Source organism: Sminthopsis crassicaudata, chromosome 1 (assembly GCF_048593235.1).
Source record: "Sminthopsis crassicaudata isolate SCR6 chromosome 1, ASM4859323v1, whole genome shotgun sequence".
NCBI classification, from domain to species: domain Eukaryota; kingdom Metazoa; phylum Chordata; class Mammalia; order Dasyuromorphia; family Dasyuridae; genus Sminthopsis; species Sminthopsis crassicaudata.
Window position 1 is genome coordinate 433,682,545 of NC_133617.1, and position 18,967 is coordinate 433,701,511.

The 18,967-nt window shown below is 32.9% G+C and overlaps 1 protein-coding gene across 1 annotated transcript in view; it reads right to left on the bottom strand.

Annotated features, from left to right (window-relative positions):
* ERCC4 (ERCC excision repair 4, endonuclease catalytic subunit) overlaps window positions 1-18,967 on the bottom strand; it is a 37,839-nt gene that overhangs the window by 14,912 nt on the left and 3,960 nt on the right. The window contains exons 3-7 of the mRNA XM_074280581.1: window positions 18,545-18,740; window positions 17,588-17,795; window positions 9,525-9,705; window positions 8,268-8,393; window positions 394-504 (exon numbers count right to left, since the gene is read on the bottom strand). Coding sequence (XP_074136682.1) covers window positions 394-504; window positions 8,268-8,393; window positions 9,525-9,705; window positions 17,588-17,795; window positions 18,545-18,740 — 822 coding nt within the window. The remainder of the gene's footprint in view (window positions 1-393; window positions 505-8,267; window positions 8,394-9,524; window positions 9,706-17,587; window positions 17,796-18,544; window positions 18,741-18,967) is intronic.

Consider the following 18,967-nt stretch of genomic DNA (forward strand, 5'->3'; position numbering starts at 1 on the left):
AACTAACAGTTTCTGAAGCAAGTCCTATTAATCAAACAGAAGCTTAAATCAAGAATCTAAAGATAGCAGTCATTTAAATAAAGTTTGATTCTTTCTTGATTTTTCTTCTGAAAAATGGACTAGATCTTTTTAAAGCAAGTTAAAAGTCCTGAAACCTCTAAAAAATAAAAGCCCTTCTTTCAGGCAAAATATCAGGTGGAAACAGAAATAATTAAGTTATGAAAGCAGCAAATAAATTGATACTAGGCAGGCTGTTCATTCCTACATTTGGAATTTATTAACTTATTTTTCAGAATAATAATTGGGAGTCACTTCTAAGCAGTTTCCTAAAATGGAATACTTAACTGCTTAATTTATTGTTACTGCTTAATATACTGTTTAGCTCACTCTTACCTGGACCACCAAGAGCTTCACTGTTGTTATTTTCTATTTCAATTTCTTTTAATACTTCAGTTAGGGCTTCCCATTTAGGATTGCTTTCTAATACCAGTTCTCTTTTCAATTCTGCAAAATAATAAATTATAAATTTCATTTCATATAGAAACTTCAATTCTTAAGATATTCAATATCATTGTTATTAAATTACTATTGCCATTATTATTATTATTAATTGTATATTAAAGAGATAATTAAGCATTTACTGTATAGAGAGGACTGTGCCAGGCACTGGAATAGACAGTATAGATCAAACATGGCCCTAGCTTTCATGGACCTTAACGTTTAGTATGTCAAAAGACAAACTCAGATAATTTATATGTAATATTTCTTGATAAGTGCATTATTAGAAAGATGTAAAATAAAGTGTTATATTATGGCTGAGGGGGGAGGTTACTGAAAGAAGTGATGAGAAGTCTTTATGAAAAGATTGCATTTGAACTGAACTTTAAAAATGAGTAGGAATTCAAGAGATGACGTGGGAGAAGACATTCAAGGCATAGCATTGACAGAGCCAATGACAATATTAGTCTGTTCACACTAATGTTCATTAAAATTAGAAAGACAGAGTGGGTAGAGGACAAGACCTGGGAATATGGCCCTTGCTTGGTAACCACAACCTTTTTGAAACTGCAAGCAACTTGGTCCATCAGCTATTCAACTAACAAACTCCCACCACCAATTTTTCTCCCTGACCCTGTATTAATCAATCACCAATTACCTAGAAGGAAAACTATCTCTACTATGAAACCCTCCCCCCAGTATTCTGCCCCACTCAGCCATCTTCTATCATCTTAACTTCTATCTTTCTCTACCATATGCCACTCATATCCCATTTAAACTTTCCTTATCCCTTCTTGTATGTCCTCTCAAATTTCCATTTTCCAAAGCAAATAAACTTCTCTTCATTCTGGAACTCTTTCCCTTAGGTTCCATCCATCTACTTCACTAAGACCTGGTTTCCCCAGGAGACATTGCATCCTTGGTCAGACCCTTCAGCACTAGATGTATTATCACTTTATAGCCTACTGGTCTAGAGGGAGATTGGAATATTGCTGGTTTTTGAATGCCACTTCCAGGTACTCATTTGTTGTTATCATTTAGTAACCTTATTTTCTTTGACGTTTACAGTATCAACATTTTCTGCACTATTTGAATTATGGTGGCTAGTGTATACTGGCCTCCAGATCACATCTTCTCCTTTTCCAAGGAGTTTAGAACACAGCATGTTGTCTTTTTCTTCTTCCCAACTCCTGCCTTTAGTTATTTCAACATCTAAAATGATAATCCCTCATCCTTACTTAGCTTCTCAATTCCTCAATCACTTTAAATATTACGACCATATCAATTTCATTTCAACTATCTATATCTCACCATTGCTCACAAATATTTTATTGGTTTAGTTAAAATCTCTAACATTCTTTTTTTTTTAATTTATTATATATATTTTTTATAACATTATCCCTTGTATTCATTTTTCCAAATTATCCCCCCCTCCCTCTACTCCCTCCCCCGATGACAGGCAATCCCATACATTTTACATGTGTTACAATATAACCTAGATACAATACATGTGTGTAAATACCATTTTCTTGTTGCACAATAAGCATTAGATTCCGAAGGTACATGTAACCTGGGCAGACAGATATTAGTGCTAACAATTTACATTCACTTCCCAGTGTTTCTTCTCTGGGTGTAGCTACCTCTGTCCATCATTGATCAACTGGAAGTGAGTTGGCTCTTCTTTATGTTGAAGATTTCCACTTCCATCAGAATACATCCTCATACAGTATTGTTGTTGAAGTGTACAGTGATCTTCTGGTTCTGCTCATTTCACTCAGCATCAGTTGATGTAAGTCTCTCCAAGCCTCTCTGTATTCCTCCTGCTGGTCATTTCTTACAGAGCAATAATATTCTATAACCTTCATATACCATAATTTACCCAACCATTCTCCAACTGATGGACATCCATTCATCTTCCAGTTTCTAGCTACAACAAAAAGAGCTGCCACAAACATTTTGGCACATACAGGTCCCTTTCCGCTCTTTAGTATTTCTTTGGGATATAAGCCCAGTAGTAGTACTGCTGGGTCAAAGGGTATGCACAGTTTGATAACTTTTTGGGCATAGTTCCAAATTGCTCTCCAGAATGGCTGGATTCTTTCACAACTCCACCAACAATGTATTAGTGTCCCAGTTTTCCCACATCCCCTCCAACATTCATCATTATTTGTTCCTGTCATCTTAGCCAATCTGACAGGTGTGTAGTGGTATCTCAGAGTTGTCTTAATTTGCATTTCTCTGATCAGTAGTGATTTGGAACACTCTTTCATATGAGTGGATATAGTTTCAATTTTTTCATCTGAGAATTGTCTGTTCATATCCTTTGACCATTTATCAATTGGAGAATGGTTCGGTTTCTTATAAATTAGGGTCAGTTTTGGAAATGAGACCTTTGTCAGAACCTTTGCTTTTAAAAATATTTTCCCAATTTGTTACTTCCCTTCTAATCTTATTTGCATTAGTATTGTTTGTACAGAAACTTTTTAGTTTGATGTAATCAAAATCTTCTATTTTGTGATCAATAATGATCTCTAGTTCTCCTCTGGTCATAAATTCCTTCCTCCTCCACAAGTCTGAGAGGTAGACTATCCTCTGTTCCTCTAATCTATTTATTATCTCCCTCTTTATGCCTAAATCATGGACCCATTTTGATCTTATCTTGGTATATGGTGTTAAGTGTGGATCCATATCTAATTTCTGCCATATTAATTTCCAGTTTTCCCAACAATTTTTTCCAAATAATGAATTTTTATCCCTAATGTTGGTATCTTTGGGTTTGTCAAAGATGAGATTGCTATAGATGTACCCTTTTTTGTCCTTTGTATCTAATCTGTTCCACTGATCTACCGTTCTATTTCTTAGCCAATACCAAATGGTTTTGGTGACTGCTGCTATATAATATAGCTTTAGATTAGGTACACTTAGACCACCTTCCTCTGAGTTTTTTTTCATTAGTTCCCTTGCAATTCTCAACCTTTTATTCTTCCATATGAATTTTGTTGTTATTTTTTCTAGGTCATTGAAATAGTTTCTTGGGAGTCTGATTGGTATAGCACTAAATAAATAGATTAGTTTGGGGAGTATTGTCATCTTTATTATATTCGCTCGGCCTATCCAAGAGCACTGAATGTCTTTCCAATTATTTAAATCTGACTTTATTTTTGCGGCAAGTGTTTTGTAATTTTTCTCATATAATTCCTGACTTTTCTTTGGTAGATGGATTCCCAAATACTTTATACTCTCAACATTTGTTTGGAATGGAATTTCTCTTTGTATCTCTTGCATCTCTAACATTCTTTTATCTAATCTTCTATCATTCCATTCCCTTACCATCCCAAACCCATTCTCCATCCCTATTATGATTTATAGTCCTTCTACCCCTCAGAATTCTTCAGGCCATTATCCCTGCTATGTCATCACTTTCATTCCTTCTTAATCTCAACCTTACAGTTGAACAAAGAAACTCTCAGCAGTCATCAGCATTTAAATCCCCACTGCTATTCATCTCTCCTAGCCTTAAATTACTTTCACAGTTTGCCTCCTTTGCTCCAATTCAAGTGCTACTAAATCAAATAGAAGGAAAGCACAAACTATGCAGACTGAATACACTATTAATTTATGTTATCTACTTTCAACTGAGCTTCCATCTTCTCTCATTTTTTCAGATAAGGATTTTTTTCTTCTGTTTCAAAACTCATTATCATCTTACACTTTCTACTCCTTTATCCCAGGTTGATAAGGTGCCTTTTATCTTTTTATACTTGTTTTTGATTTCATATCCTTTTGTTTTCTCCAGAAAAATGTTCCTTTAATCTACCTCTAACTTTGAACATTTCTCTATCTATTGTCCTTCCTTATTATCTTCTAATATATTCATATTTTCCTGATCCTTTAAAAACACACACACCCATGCAAAAAAACCCCAAACAAACAAAATTTCATTAGATCCTACACATTCTCAAGCTATCATAATATGTCTCTCTCCACTTGCTCAGTCAAACTGTGAGAAAAATGATATCTACAATCAATGCTTCTATTTTCTCTTTCACTCAGTCTGGCTTCCAACATCTCTCAGATGAAACTGCTCTCTCCAAATTTACCAATGAACATTTTTTTTAAATCTTTAAAAAAAATTTAAATATCTTTTTATTTTCAAAATACATGCAAAAATAGTTTTCATCCTTGCAAAACCTTTATGCTCCCAATTTTTCTCCCTCTCTTCCCCTCAGACAGCAAGTAATCCAATATAGAGAAAAGCAGAGAAAGACTTGAGGAGGGCTACTGCAACAGTCCAAGTATAAGGGGATAAGGGTTTGCACCAGGTGTACTCAAGACAACTTACAAAGGTACAATTGACATACGGTGGCAACAAATTAGATACTGGGTGTGAGAGAGAATGAGTTATCAAGGATGACATCTAAGCTTTGAGTCTGGTTGACTGAGAAGGTGATAGTATCCTTGGGGATAATGGGAAAGTTCAGAAAGGGAGAAGTTTGAAACCAGGGGTAGGGAGGAGATATTGGATCTTGTTTTGGACTTGTGTTTAAGATGATTACAGGGAAATACACTTTGAAATGTCTAATAGGCAGATGGAAATTCAAGTCTGGAGATAATGAAGAGATTATGGCTAGAAAAATAGATCTAAGAATCATGAGTCTAGAATTATCAGTATAGAAATGATCATTGAACCCATGAATTGACAAAATAACCAAGTAAGATATATAGAAGAAAAAAAAGATCAGGACAGAACCCTGGGAAATACCCAGGGTTAGTGGATGTGACCTGGATGAAGATTAAGCAGTCAGATAGACAGAAAAGAGAACCAAGATAGGAAGTGTCATAGAAGCCTAGAGGAAAGAGGATATAAGAAGTGCAGAAGGTAATCAATAGTATCAAAGCCTGTAGTTTTGAATAATGAAGTTAGAAGCCAGACTGTAAAGAATTAAGAGAGTGACAGAAAGGAAATGAGGAGAGAGAGAAGAGAGAGAGAGAGAGAGAGAGAGAGAGAGAGAGAGAGAGAGAGAGAGAGAGAGAGAGAGAGAGAGAGAGAGGATGAAAGTTGGGATGGCTGGATGAACTGGAGATTTTTTGAGAATGGGATGACACAGGAGTATTTATAGGCAGTAGGGAAGCTGCTAGTGGTCAAGGACAGACTGAAGGTGAGGGTAAAAATTATAAAAGGGGTAATCTGTTGGAGAAAATGGGATGGAATGAAAAAATTTGTACATGAAGGTTTTGCTTGGTAAGGAAAAAGGCCACCTTTTCATGTGAGACAAGTGAAGAAGTAAATAGTGGCAGAAGGATGTAGATGATATGCAATGAGCAAGAGGTCTCAATTTTTCAGTAAATATGAAGTAAGAATCTAAGTGTAAGTGGGTTAGAGGAGGGAGAGTTTCTGAGAACACACAGTACTTTCTCCCATCACTATGCCTTTGCACTAGCAGTTCCTCATACCTGGAATATACTCCTTTCTCACCTATGCCTCATAAAAATAACTCTTCCTTCATTATACAGATCAAGCATCATTTAATACAAGAAATTTTTTCTGATGTTCTCAATTCTAGTGCTAAACAATTTGGTTTTTACTTGTATTTATTTTCTATATAATTATGCATACGTACTTATCTATATAAAATTTTATATATATATTTATCTCCCCTATTAGAGTATGTGCTTGAGAGTATAGGTTGTTGTATTGGTAACCCATAGATGATGAGCACGATGATTAACACATCAATGTTTAATCATGCTATGATTTCTTGATTAGCTGGTTAGAAGCCTGCTGCAATAGTTTAGGGATTTAACAGTAAGAGCCTGAACTACTGTAATGGCAGTGGAAACATACAAGAGAAGGTAGATATGATATATTAAGGAGATATAATTGATAGGAATGTGATAACTGACTGGATAAGAGATAAAGGAAAAAGTCAAAGGAAACTAATGTTTTAAACAAAAGAGACTTGATGAATACTGAGCAGCAGAAATAGTGAAATCAAAGAAACAGATTTTGGGGAAATAAATATTTAAAATAACAGAGAGAATAAATACCATTCTATAACCCCATTATTTGTGGGTTCAACTATATGCCTTTTTATAATGCTAGAATTTATTCCTTAAAGGTACAATCATGACAGAATAAAATATACTTTGGATAAATACTTATAGAGGCTTTATAAATCAAAGTGATAAAGATTTAATTAAGTGAATTGTATATAATTTGCACTTAATAATCAGGAGTTAGAAGTTGTTATGGCATAAGGCATTACACCTACTTTCTTTCTTTTTTTTTTTCTGAGGCTGGTGTTAAGTGACTTGCCCAGGGTCACACAGGTAGGAAGTGTTAAGTGTCTGAGACCAGATTTGAACTAGGGTCCTCCTGAATTCAAGGCTGGTGCTCTATCCACTGTACTACTTAGCTGCCCCACACCTACTTTCAAGATACATAGTTCTATATATCTAGAAAATACACATTCTTTAATTATCATTTTTATAATACTGAAGAATAAGACAGGATAAAGGAATAGACACTTTGGTTCTTACAGAGTGTTGAGTTTGCTCCGTGCGTATGCATGCACGCATACACACATAGCATTATTTTAAAATTTTTTTGTATATATATTCTATTTTCATAATAGATTCTAAGTTCCATCAAGAGAGGGCCTATGTTTTATATAATAAATGTGGCTAATAATGTGCTTCGCATAGAACGATTACTGAATGCAACTAATAACATCTAGGTGATAAAGTGAGGCAACTAGGTGGCATAGTGCTAGGCTTGGAGTCAGAAACATCTGGGATCAAATTCTGCCTTAAGAGACTACTAGTTGTGTGATCCTGAGCAAGTCAATCAACCCCTCTCAGCCTCAGTTTCCTTACTGATAAAATGAGAAAGTTAGACTGAGTGGCTTTCCTTTTAAGTTTTAAATCTGTGTGATCTTGTAATCTTTCCTTGTATTTTTAGACTTTTGTTGATAATGTTGCTTTTTATAATCATTTCCTGATATGCCCCCTTTACTGAACTCTTCCTTGCAACAAAGAAAAACAGTTGAGCAAAATTAACTAACAAAATTACTAAAACTGTCAATGTATTATGTAATACTTTTCTTTTCCCCTTCTTTTTATAAGTACTAAAGGAACACTATGGCTCTGTGAATTCATACCCGGGCAAACTGGTGACTAATCTACCATATCTGAAAATAAGTTGTGGAAATAAAATATCTCTTCAGTTCCCCTAAGACTTTTAAGAAGCTAAGAATAATTTTAAATACCCTGACATATAAGCTTCACATATGGCAGCCATGACAAGTGTTAAAAACAATGAGACCTGGATAAACCATAAGTTGTTCAAATCAAGAAGAGCAGCATGATATTCCCTAGTTCACAGGTCTTTGTGAGGGAAGTACTTTGAAAAATCTGAAGTAATAAAACAGGCAATGAGGTTGTCGATGGATAAGGTACTGGCTTGGGAGTCAGGATTTGAGTTAGAATCTTGCCTCAGACAATTCAGATTGTGGGAAAGTCCCTTGACCTTTTTCATGTTAATCTAGAAAGTAAGAATTATAAAATCATCTATCTCACAGAGTTGTTGTGATGATCAAATGAAATTTTACACATATATATGTAGTGTTTCATAAACTTAAAAGTACTATTGTCAACATGGATGAAATACATCTTAAGATATTTGAGGAAAAATTACATGTTAATGATTTAAGTTTGTTTTCAGTGAACAACAAATGTAAATAAAGTTCAATTCTGATTTCAACAGATACCTTGGCCTTCTTGGTCTGTTTTTTCAGTCATTTTGAACTTTTTATTCATTCTGATATCTGGAATGTGATAAACTCTTGCTCGAGCATTTACAAACATTGAAGTACTAGAGTCGAGAAACAGCCATCCTAAAATAAGAAGAAAGACTTAAACTTAGAAGATAATTACAAAATCTTTGTTGATTTGCCTATCATAATCTTTAGTTTTATGATATATAAATTAGTTCCCTAATTTAGAATACACACACACACACACAGTTTCCATTTCACTCTCTTTGATATTGAAATTACCACTTCCATCAGTCTACAACACTCGATTAGCTCTTTCTGCTCCAGGCTCCAGTAGTTTTGCCGGTTCTGCTTCTTGTTATATTCAGAATCTGAGTGCAAGAGCCTCTCCTCCTTTGTATCAAAGTACCACTTTGAAGTAGGCTCATGACCTATTCACTGAATGTGATACTACAGCCTTTGCCTCTTCCTTCCTTTAGTTCCTGCCTAGTAGTTAGTGGAGGTGCCACAGCAGAAGCCAGAGAAAGGAGAGATCTACTCCTGGTATTCTAGGTTTGAATTTGTAATGTTTTCCCATTAAAAAAAATAATGCTATTAAATGATGCTCAGGAAAAAAATGAGATTAACATGTGTGCGTGTGTGTGTGTGTGTGTGTGTAGTATAACAACATTATGTACAAATACACACATTTTAAATATATATATTTACACACATACATATATATATATATACATATTAACTACAAAGCAGTATATAAATATTGCCACAGAAGTATTATTGGCTTCTACAATATAATTAACATTATAGCAAAGCTACCTTATCAGTTAAATAGACTGTTGGGCACTTTTATGAGAATTCAACTATCATTTGCAAATATTATTCCTATTAAAAAATTCACTGTACTAAAAAACAAAAAGACTACTTACATAAAAAAAGAATTTTTGGAACAAAACCAGTTTTTAAGTTGGGGACTGCTTGTACTATACCCAGTTTTTTCTGGGAATAAAATGTTAGATTCTGATGTGAATATTTAGTATTGCACAGAACAGAAGTTAAGTAGGAGGAAACATTAGCCATCAACAAAACCTACATCCTTATGCTGTGAATCTAATTTGAAGTCTTAGGACAGTATGTGGGTTCAGTATAGCATTCCCCCATTTTCCCCTCTATTCCCGGAATAGGCAAAACTCAACCTTGTGTTCCATTCTCATACGAACTTAAAAAATAATATTCATAATTTTCATTTCCCACCTGAATTTTGGCCAAAAGCTTTCTCAGTTGCCCTTAAAGACTCCAGAAGATTAAGAAATGTGACACAATCATACTGAGAGAGATACTGTAACAAGGTTCGTAGTATTTTCAAATCTTGTACCAAAGACTTAGTCTTTGCTCCAAGCTGATGCCACAAAGGATCTAAATAGTGACGGATTGTCTAAAAATAAAAATGAAAATCTGCATTGTTACTAATGTATGTTCAACATAGATTTTAGAAAACACTATTGCTCAGGGAGCACAAATACATTTTAGTTCATAGGCTTTTATGAAAACATCTTTTTTAGTTTCAAAAGTAATACATAACATAATTGACCCTGGTCATTTACCTCATAGTCAAAATCAGTGATTCTATAGGCATTAAACAATCTAAACAAAAGTTAGTCAAGACATATACAATTATGATGCTTATATGTTAACTATAGCATGGACCTTCCTGACTTGGCCATCCTACTGAAGATCTGGAACCTGACTAACCAATGAAAAACAGAAGAATACCAAGGTCAAAAGGTAGATTCATTTGAGCATAATGGTGATTGTGGTATTTAGTGTACTTCTAGTTAAAATTTTAATTTTATATTTCATTTATGTAAAATATATATCACTTTATATAATTTTTACATAAACTAAGATTTTTAAATGTAAGATAGGTGATTTGTGCTGGAAAGTGTTAAATTAAAAACAGGCAACTTGAAAAAGTAAATTTCTATAAATTCTAAAGAGCTACTTTCAAAATGATTTCCTTTGGGAAGATAAGATCAGAGCTGGAAGTAACCCTAGAGGAGAGATAATATAATTTCCTGATTTTATAGGTGTGAATACTGAGGGTGAGGCCATGGCCTCCAAGGCCTCTATCTAAACAGGAAACTCAGCATTCTTTTTCTCCATTTTCTACTAGCTACATTACTTTTGGATTTCTTTGAAATCTCTATCAAATTCTTCTTCTACAGGAAACTGATCGCTGGGAAATGCTGCAAGCTTGAATCCTGTTGGGCCTCATCTCTTTTTAGCAAAGTCTTGAGCTCTCTAGGATCTCTGTCTAGAGACTCTTCATCATCCTTAAGCAAGAATTTTTTCTTTTCCTCCCCTCCTTCTCCAACCCAGTTTTTCCGCTTTCTTTCATATGTGTTCTCACTCCCATTGGATTGTGTAAGTTCTTTGAAGGTAGGGATTGTCTGTGGAATATCTGAACAAACTGACACATGAAGGTAATATAATTTTTTGCTGTTAAAAAACAATATGAAGAAACGTAGTAAGATATGCATGAAATGATACAGTGAAGAAAGCAGAACCAGAAGAATATAATGATTCAATGTAAATTTTTTAACTGCTAAGAGATACATAAACTAAGATGAAATGCTATGATCAATCTTGGTTCCAGAGAAAAGATGATGAAACATACTTCTTTTCTTTTAGTGAAGAAATGAGACCAGGGATGTAGATTGACACATATAATATCAGAACTAGCTACTGTGTTGGTTTTATTTAATTTTTTTCTTTGTTAAATGGGAAGGTTTAAGAAGTCATACTGAGAAAAAATTGACTTAAGATACTAAAAAAGAGATAGTAATAAAATTTAAGCAGAAAAAAAAAAGCAACTTTAGTCCAACAAATCTCTTGCATTTACTATGTTACAGGCACCGTGTTAAGTGCTGAAGATTTAAAAAAAAAAAAGGACAAAAATAGCCTTGTTTCAAGGAACTTAAATTTTATTTGGTGAGGAGGGGGAATATTAAATAACTAGGTGTACAGAAGATATTTTGGAATAGATGGAACATAACATCAGAGAAAGCTTTTTAACAAGGGCCTGGGAATAGCCCCTTACAGATGAAATTTGAACTGAGTCTTACAGAGGAAGAAAACCATTCTAGGAATGGAGGTAGGAAAACAATAGGAAAACTGGGAGAAGGAGAGAGCTTTAGGGAGAAAAATAATGAGTTTTGCCTTGGACACGTTGAATTCAAAGTGTCTATGGGATAACTAGTAAGAGATGTGCAAAAAGCAATGAGTGATGCAGGACTAGAGTTCATGAAAGAGACTATGACTGGATACATATCTCTGCCTATATATGTCATATGCATAGATAACTGATAAAATGATAGCCAAATCCACAAAAACTGATCACCAACTGAACCAATAAAGAGAAGAAGACCCAAAAGGTTGGGGATTGAGAAAAGGTTATTAATTAGATTTGATATTTTTTTTGTACAGGAGTTTAATTAAATGAGTGAGAGGATCCAGAATAGAGTGAGACAGCAAGAAGTGGAGGCATCTACTATAGCTGGCTTTCTCAAGAAAGGTAGGGATGGTTAGGCCAAGTGAGGGTTTTTAAGGATGGGGGAGACATGGAAGTATTTATAAGCAGTAGGGAAAAGAGCAATATACAAGAAAAGAGAGGGAAAGAAAATTAGGAAGTGGAAAAGACTGTCAAGGCAATTTGCTGAAGAAGACAGAAGATGGGATAAAGGGTGAAAGTACAGGAAAAAGCTAAGGGCTATCTTTTCAGGTATCTCTTATTCTACTACCAGATTGAATGCTCTCTTTTCCTTTTTTTTTTTTTTTTTTTTTGAGGCTGGAGTTAAGTGACTTGCCCAGGGTCACACAGCTAGGAAGTGTTAGGTGTCTGAGACCAGATTTGAACTCTGGTCCTCCTGAATTCAGGGCTGGTGCTCTATCCACTGCACCACCTAGCTGCCCCTCTGAATGCTCTCTTTTAACAAAGAAAAACAATTTCACAAAACATACAGTACATTGTGTTTGACAACATATATGCAATAATCTGTCCTAGCAATATCCTACCTCTCTGCCATGAGGATAGAAAACATTTAATTATTTTTTCTTTAGGATCATCACTTGTTTTTCAACTACAATGAAATTCACTTCCAGTGATCTTTTTATTTACATTGTTACAGTCATTCTGTACTTTCTTCTGGTTCTGATGATGTTGCTTTTGTATCAATTCATAAAAATCTTACCATGTTTCTGAATTTCTCATTATTTTTAATACATAATAGTATTTGATTACCACAGGTTTTTTCAGCCATTCCCCAGATGAAGTGCAACCAATTTGTTTCCAGTTCTTTGTCAGCACAAATATGCTGCTTTAAATTTTTGGTATAGAGTAGACCATTGTTTCTTTTTTTCTTTCTTTTTTAATCTCCTTGAAGTATATATCTTCCAAAATTCTAAAATGAAAGCCAGAATTATTGTACAATTTCACAGTGCAACCAACAATGCAGTATGCCCATTTCCCCAGTTTCTTCAATGCTTAAATGTTTTCATCTTTTTTCATTTTTATTAATTTGAATAGAATGAGGTTAAATCCTATAATTCTCTTAATTTATATTTCTCTATTAGAAAAACTGGATTGTTTTATAGAATTATTTGTATTTTGCAAATATGCATTTTTAAAGCTTTTTGCTCAAAAAGGCTTTGGACTTCTCAAATATGCCCCAGAAACTTCCTTATCCTAGAAACTCACAACGTTGGAAGTACTGTCAAGTTATCATGACCCTTTTCTCTGATGAGCTAGCTCTTCCCAGAAATTCTGTTTAAGAAAGGTGCAAGCCAAGCATCCCTCCAGGTTCTCATCCCTGTCCACTTCGGTTTCTTTTTGTGTTATCTTCCCTCTTTAAAATGCAAACTCCTGGAGAATAGGGACTACCTTTTCGCTTGCATTTCTATTCCAAGAACTTAAGAAATGTGTGCTGACTGACTGAAAGATACCAGATCTCATTCTTTTCTAATTTTTAAAAGTGTGGCCTTTTATATTAAAGACATGTTAATTTTCATTATACTATATATGATATAAAATATTAGCCTAAACCTAACTAATGACAAATCACTTTCCAGTTTTTCCAATAGTTCTTGTCAAATAGAGACTGGCCTCCCAGATTTATTTTTGTAATTTTTGTTTCTAGGTTTATCAAATATTGAAACTGCCATTTCCTTTTTTTTTTTTTTTTAACTTTACTTGCTCCTGGAAGAATTAAAGAAACAGATAAAAGCAGAAGAGGAAAAATTGGAAAAATAAAGGAGAGTAATACAAGAAAATTCTGAAAAGATAATTAACAGCTTAATAAGAGAGGTACAAAAAGAACACTGAAGAAAATAATACATTAAACAACTAGAATTCACCTAATGGTAAAAGAAGCACAGTCTCTTAAAAAAGTGAATTGGCCATGTGGAAAAAGAGATACAAAAATTCACAAAAGAACTCTTTAAAGAGCAGTATTGGTGAAATGGGAAAAGAAGCACAAAATCTCATTGAAGAAAATAATGGCTTAAAAATTAGACTTGGGTAAATGGAAGCTGACTCCATGACACATCAAGAAGCAGTAAAACAAAATTAAAAAAAAAAAAAAAAAAAGGAAATATGAAATATTTCATCAGAAAATCAACTGACCTAGAAAATAGAGAAAAGATAATTTAAGAATTATTGGTTTACCTGAAAGCCATTATCAAAGAAAGAGCCTAGAAATCATATTTCAAGAAATTGTCAAGGGAAAAGAATCCTGATATTCCAAGATTATTTGCAAGACAAATTTTTAAAATACTAAAAATAAATAATTAAAAAGCAAAAAACCAAAACCAAACCTAATTGTTTTTTGTTTTATCCATTTCCCCTCAATTTTTCAAGATTCCTTTTTTATATTTGTTTATAAAGTTATTTATTTTCTAGTCTTTGAAAGTTGCATGCTCAATTCACTGACCCTTTCTTTTTCTATTATGTTAATATGGACTTTCAAAGATGTGAATTTTCCTCAGAGGCCTGTTACAGTTTTGTCTTAAAAGTTTTGGTATACTGTTTCATTACTATTATTATTATTTATTGTTTCTATAATTGGTTATTTAACCTAATCATTCAGGATGTCATTACTTATACTCCACTTCAATCTGTATGTGCTATTTATACTTCCTTTCTAAAAACTTACTCATTTATTGTCCTTTTGTTTGTAAAGAACGTTTTACTATAGTTGCCTTTGAAGACAGGATTAATTTTTGCCCTAGGAGATGATCAATTTATGCAAAGATACTGTAACATGCTAAGGCATGTGTTTTCTTTAATATTTCCATTCAGAAGTTACCAAAGGTTAATCAAATCTATTTATTCAACTATAATATAATTATATTAAATGATATTAATAACAATGATAAATATTAAATCCAAGGATAATTTTGATTTGATCAGATCTGCATTTTTTTTCTTGTTTAATTTTCTGTTTATTGGATTTATCCAGCTCTGAAGGAGGGACATTAAAGATTCTCCAAGTATTATTGTGTTATAGTCAGAATCTTCTTGCAATTCTAATTCTTCTTTCATGAATTAATGTTATGTCATTTATTGCACATACATTTTATGAAATTATTTTTAAACTGTCTATGTGGCCTTTAAACATAATGTAATCTCTCTTGATTATTTCTTAATTTGAGATTATGACAAATTCTGCATTTTTAAAAGTCAATTAAAACAGAGTAGATTTTGTTCTATCCCCTTGTTTTCACTGTATGATTTAAATACTTATTCTTCGAAAGTTTTTTCCCTTTATCTTTTCTAATCTTTTTTATATTTCTTGGGAAATTTAATCCATTCACATTTAGGGGTGTGATTGTTAAATGTTATACTATGTATACAAACATGCATGCATATGTGGCGCGCGCACACACACACAGCATAGCTTAGTAGACAGTTGGCCTCAGTCAGGAAGATGGATTCAAGTTCTGCCTGATCCATTCCGACTGACTCTCAATAAATTATTTATCCTCTTGGTGCTCCTTGACAACTCAATCTTAAGATTATCTACAGTGCAGATTTTCATTGGAAAAGAAAATTCCATACCAACAGTTCACTAAACCCCTGAAATCACAAGTCCAAAAAAATCCATCTTATACAAACACACAAAAATTACAAATTTACCTCCTCTTTAATGTCTTTTTGTTTGTTTGTTTTGCTTTCTCTTTAGTCTTTTTTTTGTTTGTTTGTTTTGCTTATACTACTTTGAATTCAGTGTTTTCTTTATTTCTCAGCTAAAAATCTCACCTTCTTCAAGAAATCTTTTCCTATCCCCCTTAAGATTAGTGTTTTCCTTAGGGAAGAGATAATTTTAGAGATTTACATACCTACTTACATATACACATACATACATAATTCATATGTATACATATACACACATCTTTAGAGAGAAGATAATTTTAGAGATTATCATATATCTTTTTTCGTGCATAGTTCTTTGTATGTTGTTCCTCCCATTATATTGCTAACTTACTGAGAGCAGGGAATGTTTTTTGGCTTTCTTTGTAAAACTTGTGCTTAACATAGTGTTTGGCACATAAAAAGTACTTAATAGATGCTTGCTTTCTTCTCCCAATTCTCCTTTTCTCTTGTCACCTCTCCCTTCCAAAGCTTCTTGGGTTTACTTTTGTTACTATTATTCTATTCTATCTTTTATATTTGTTCAACTCTTCACTTTCCCTTCTCAGATAAATACCTATTCTTCATTCCTTGACCTGTCTACCACATCAATTATTAGGTTTCAGTGTTATTAATTTCTAATGGCTCAGCCTTTTATGAATTAAAAAGAAAACAAAGTTATTTGTTATAAGGGGGGGGGGAAATATATGCATTCTTGAGTAATCCCTTATTCTGTTCTCATAGAGGGGGGGGGGTATATGCATTCTTAAGTAATCCCTTACTCTGCTATCCTCCTGGGATTCTCTTTAAGTATTTTATAGAGAGTCACTTTATAAAAATGATTATTGATGTCCTATTCCTAAATGCTTATTTTAAAGGATGCAAAGATTATACTATAAAAACAAATCCTTTTAATGTTGCTAAAAAATGTTTTAACATAACTTACCAAAAAAAAATTACCACTGCTGTCACTACATGGCATTATTTTAGCTTTTAAACAAATGAACACTGGACAGGAATAACATTTTAGTTATACGCCTCTTTTGAAGAACTCCAATAGACAAGTTATGGCCATATATAGACTTGGTTACAAAAAAGGCTCCCTAAAACAGCACTTCAGCTTTTCCAAGTCTGAGGGATGATAAAAAGCAACTCAACCCACAACGGAGAGACATATCAATTGTGTTTTTCCACATTATGCACAAAATGAATGAAAAGAATACACATACTTTTTATTAGCATGCATGAAATGATAAATAAGCACAAGGAAACAGAACATATGTAATATAAACATTCCAGTTAAGTGACTTTCTATGAAAAACTCTTGAGAGGAAAACTTAGTGGAAGTTGCATAACCAAAACATTTATTTCCTTGCTAAGTAGATTTTTCAAATGAAGGAATTAAAATAATTTTCTCTACCAACATAAAAGAAAAATATACTAACCAGGAAATAATAAGTCACTATATAGTTTAATATTCTAAAACTTATGTTTTAGTTAAAATTAACCTATGATTAAAATGAACTATAAAAATTACACCTGAAAGATATTTTAAGAAATATATCCACTTGTTACCTTCACAATCACTAGGAAAGAAATATTCCTGCAACTAAATATTACTTTTTCACCAAGTCATAATGTCATTTTAAAAGAGAGCCTCTCACTTTTTTTCCCCACTAAAATTCATTAATTCTGTTTATTCTTAAGGCAAGAGAGATGGACATAATATATTATAAAGTTGTCCTAATGTAATATTCTCCCCTACCTTTCCTTCAGATATTTAAACGATGCCATTTAAAAAAAAAAAAAAAGTAAATACCACATTGTAAAATAATAAAACACCATCATTTCTTCTTTTAATTAGACTTAAACTGGGACAAATAAACCATTAGTATTCTTGCCAAAATCCAAACTGCTATACTAGCATTCTTATACATAGATTTTGGTATGTTATTACTTTATTTTATTTTTTTATTTACAAATAAATCAAAAGAGTTACATTTTAAATAGCTTCTAAATTAATTCTGGAATGATAACACATTCCTGAAAGGAACAATTCAAGCATTAAAATATCTTGCATTCCTTAAAATGACAATATAAAAAATTCTGTTAGTTAGTAAAAATAAAATACCTTGTCAAATGGTTTTCCAATAGCATTTTCTAAAGATAAATCTTCTACTTCAAGAGATGGATTGTAGCACTTTAATTCCTTCAGACATGCATTCAAAATGTCCAGAATAGCTGTCTGGATAGCAAGCATGGCAGGAGTCATGGCAACATGTATTTCAACTACTTCAGGCTTGTGTTGTTCTAAAAACGAGTTGACTGCTACATGAAACCTAAGGAGAATAATATTTTTAAAAGTATAAACTAGCATTTTAATAGCTATAACAGTTAGATCATGAATTCCAGTTTTAATACTCAGAAATGCTCTAAAAACTAAGAGCTAAAGAAAAAAGAAATCAGCACAGTGCCTGACACAAGGAAAGCACTTAAAAAATACTAGCTGATTCATTAATGTATAAAACATTTATGAATGCAGGTAAAATGTGATATTACAAAGGAAAGAGAAAAGTTATAAGGAATTTTCTATAAATAGCATACTAAACAATTAAAATTCCCATTAGTATTAGTTGTGAAAGTGTTTGTAATTGAAATCTTTGTTTCCTTGCCCCTCAAAATAAATAATATGTAAAAATCTGAAAATGCTTCTTGTCTGCTAAGCCTTGTTGAACAATCTTTTCATCTGGAGAGAAGAGTCTATAATTTCTTTGCTTAAAGCCTTCCTCTATCTCAGCCCCCAAATATCTCAAAGTCCCATGCAAAGTTTTAAAGAAAATTTAAAAAGGGTCTCAAGTGACCTGTAATATAATTTTGATGGAAAAATAGAAGGGACCTGACAGCTAAATCCTCTCAGTGTTACCAAAGTTATTATAACTGTATAGATCACAGATTCAAATCTCTAGGGTCTGGTTGGTACATTTAATTAACAGTAATAATATGCAAAGCATGTAAAATGATTATTATACAATTGATTATAACAGACAATAGTAATCACAAAAATATGCCATATAACATGGTAATTTACCTTGGCCATAGGTATAATTTTCTTACAAAAAGATTTCTCATAACTCTTTCCACATGACAAAAGCCAGTATCAAAGGCAATTGCATTATCTGAGAAGGCTTTAATGAAACCATGTTTATTTTTTTGACGAAAGAGACGCAAGATGAAGGCTTCCTGACAAGAGTCAATGATTCTGTGAGCTTTATAGACCAAGATGCCTAAGAAAAAAAAATAAAGATTTTTATAGAGGAACATAAACAGTTGAGGTTGGAATGCTCATTTCTATTCCCCCTTTAAATGTATTTCATAATTAGGAAATAAGAAAAGTAAATGGTCTATAATTTTTTTTGTTATATGTCATGTTAGGAGTAAATATAATGTAGAAGTCTTTTCTGATGCCATCTTTATTACATGTCAATTCTGTAGTTAATTACATTGCTTTAAT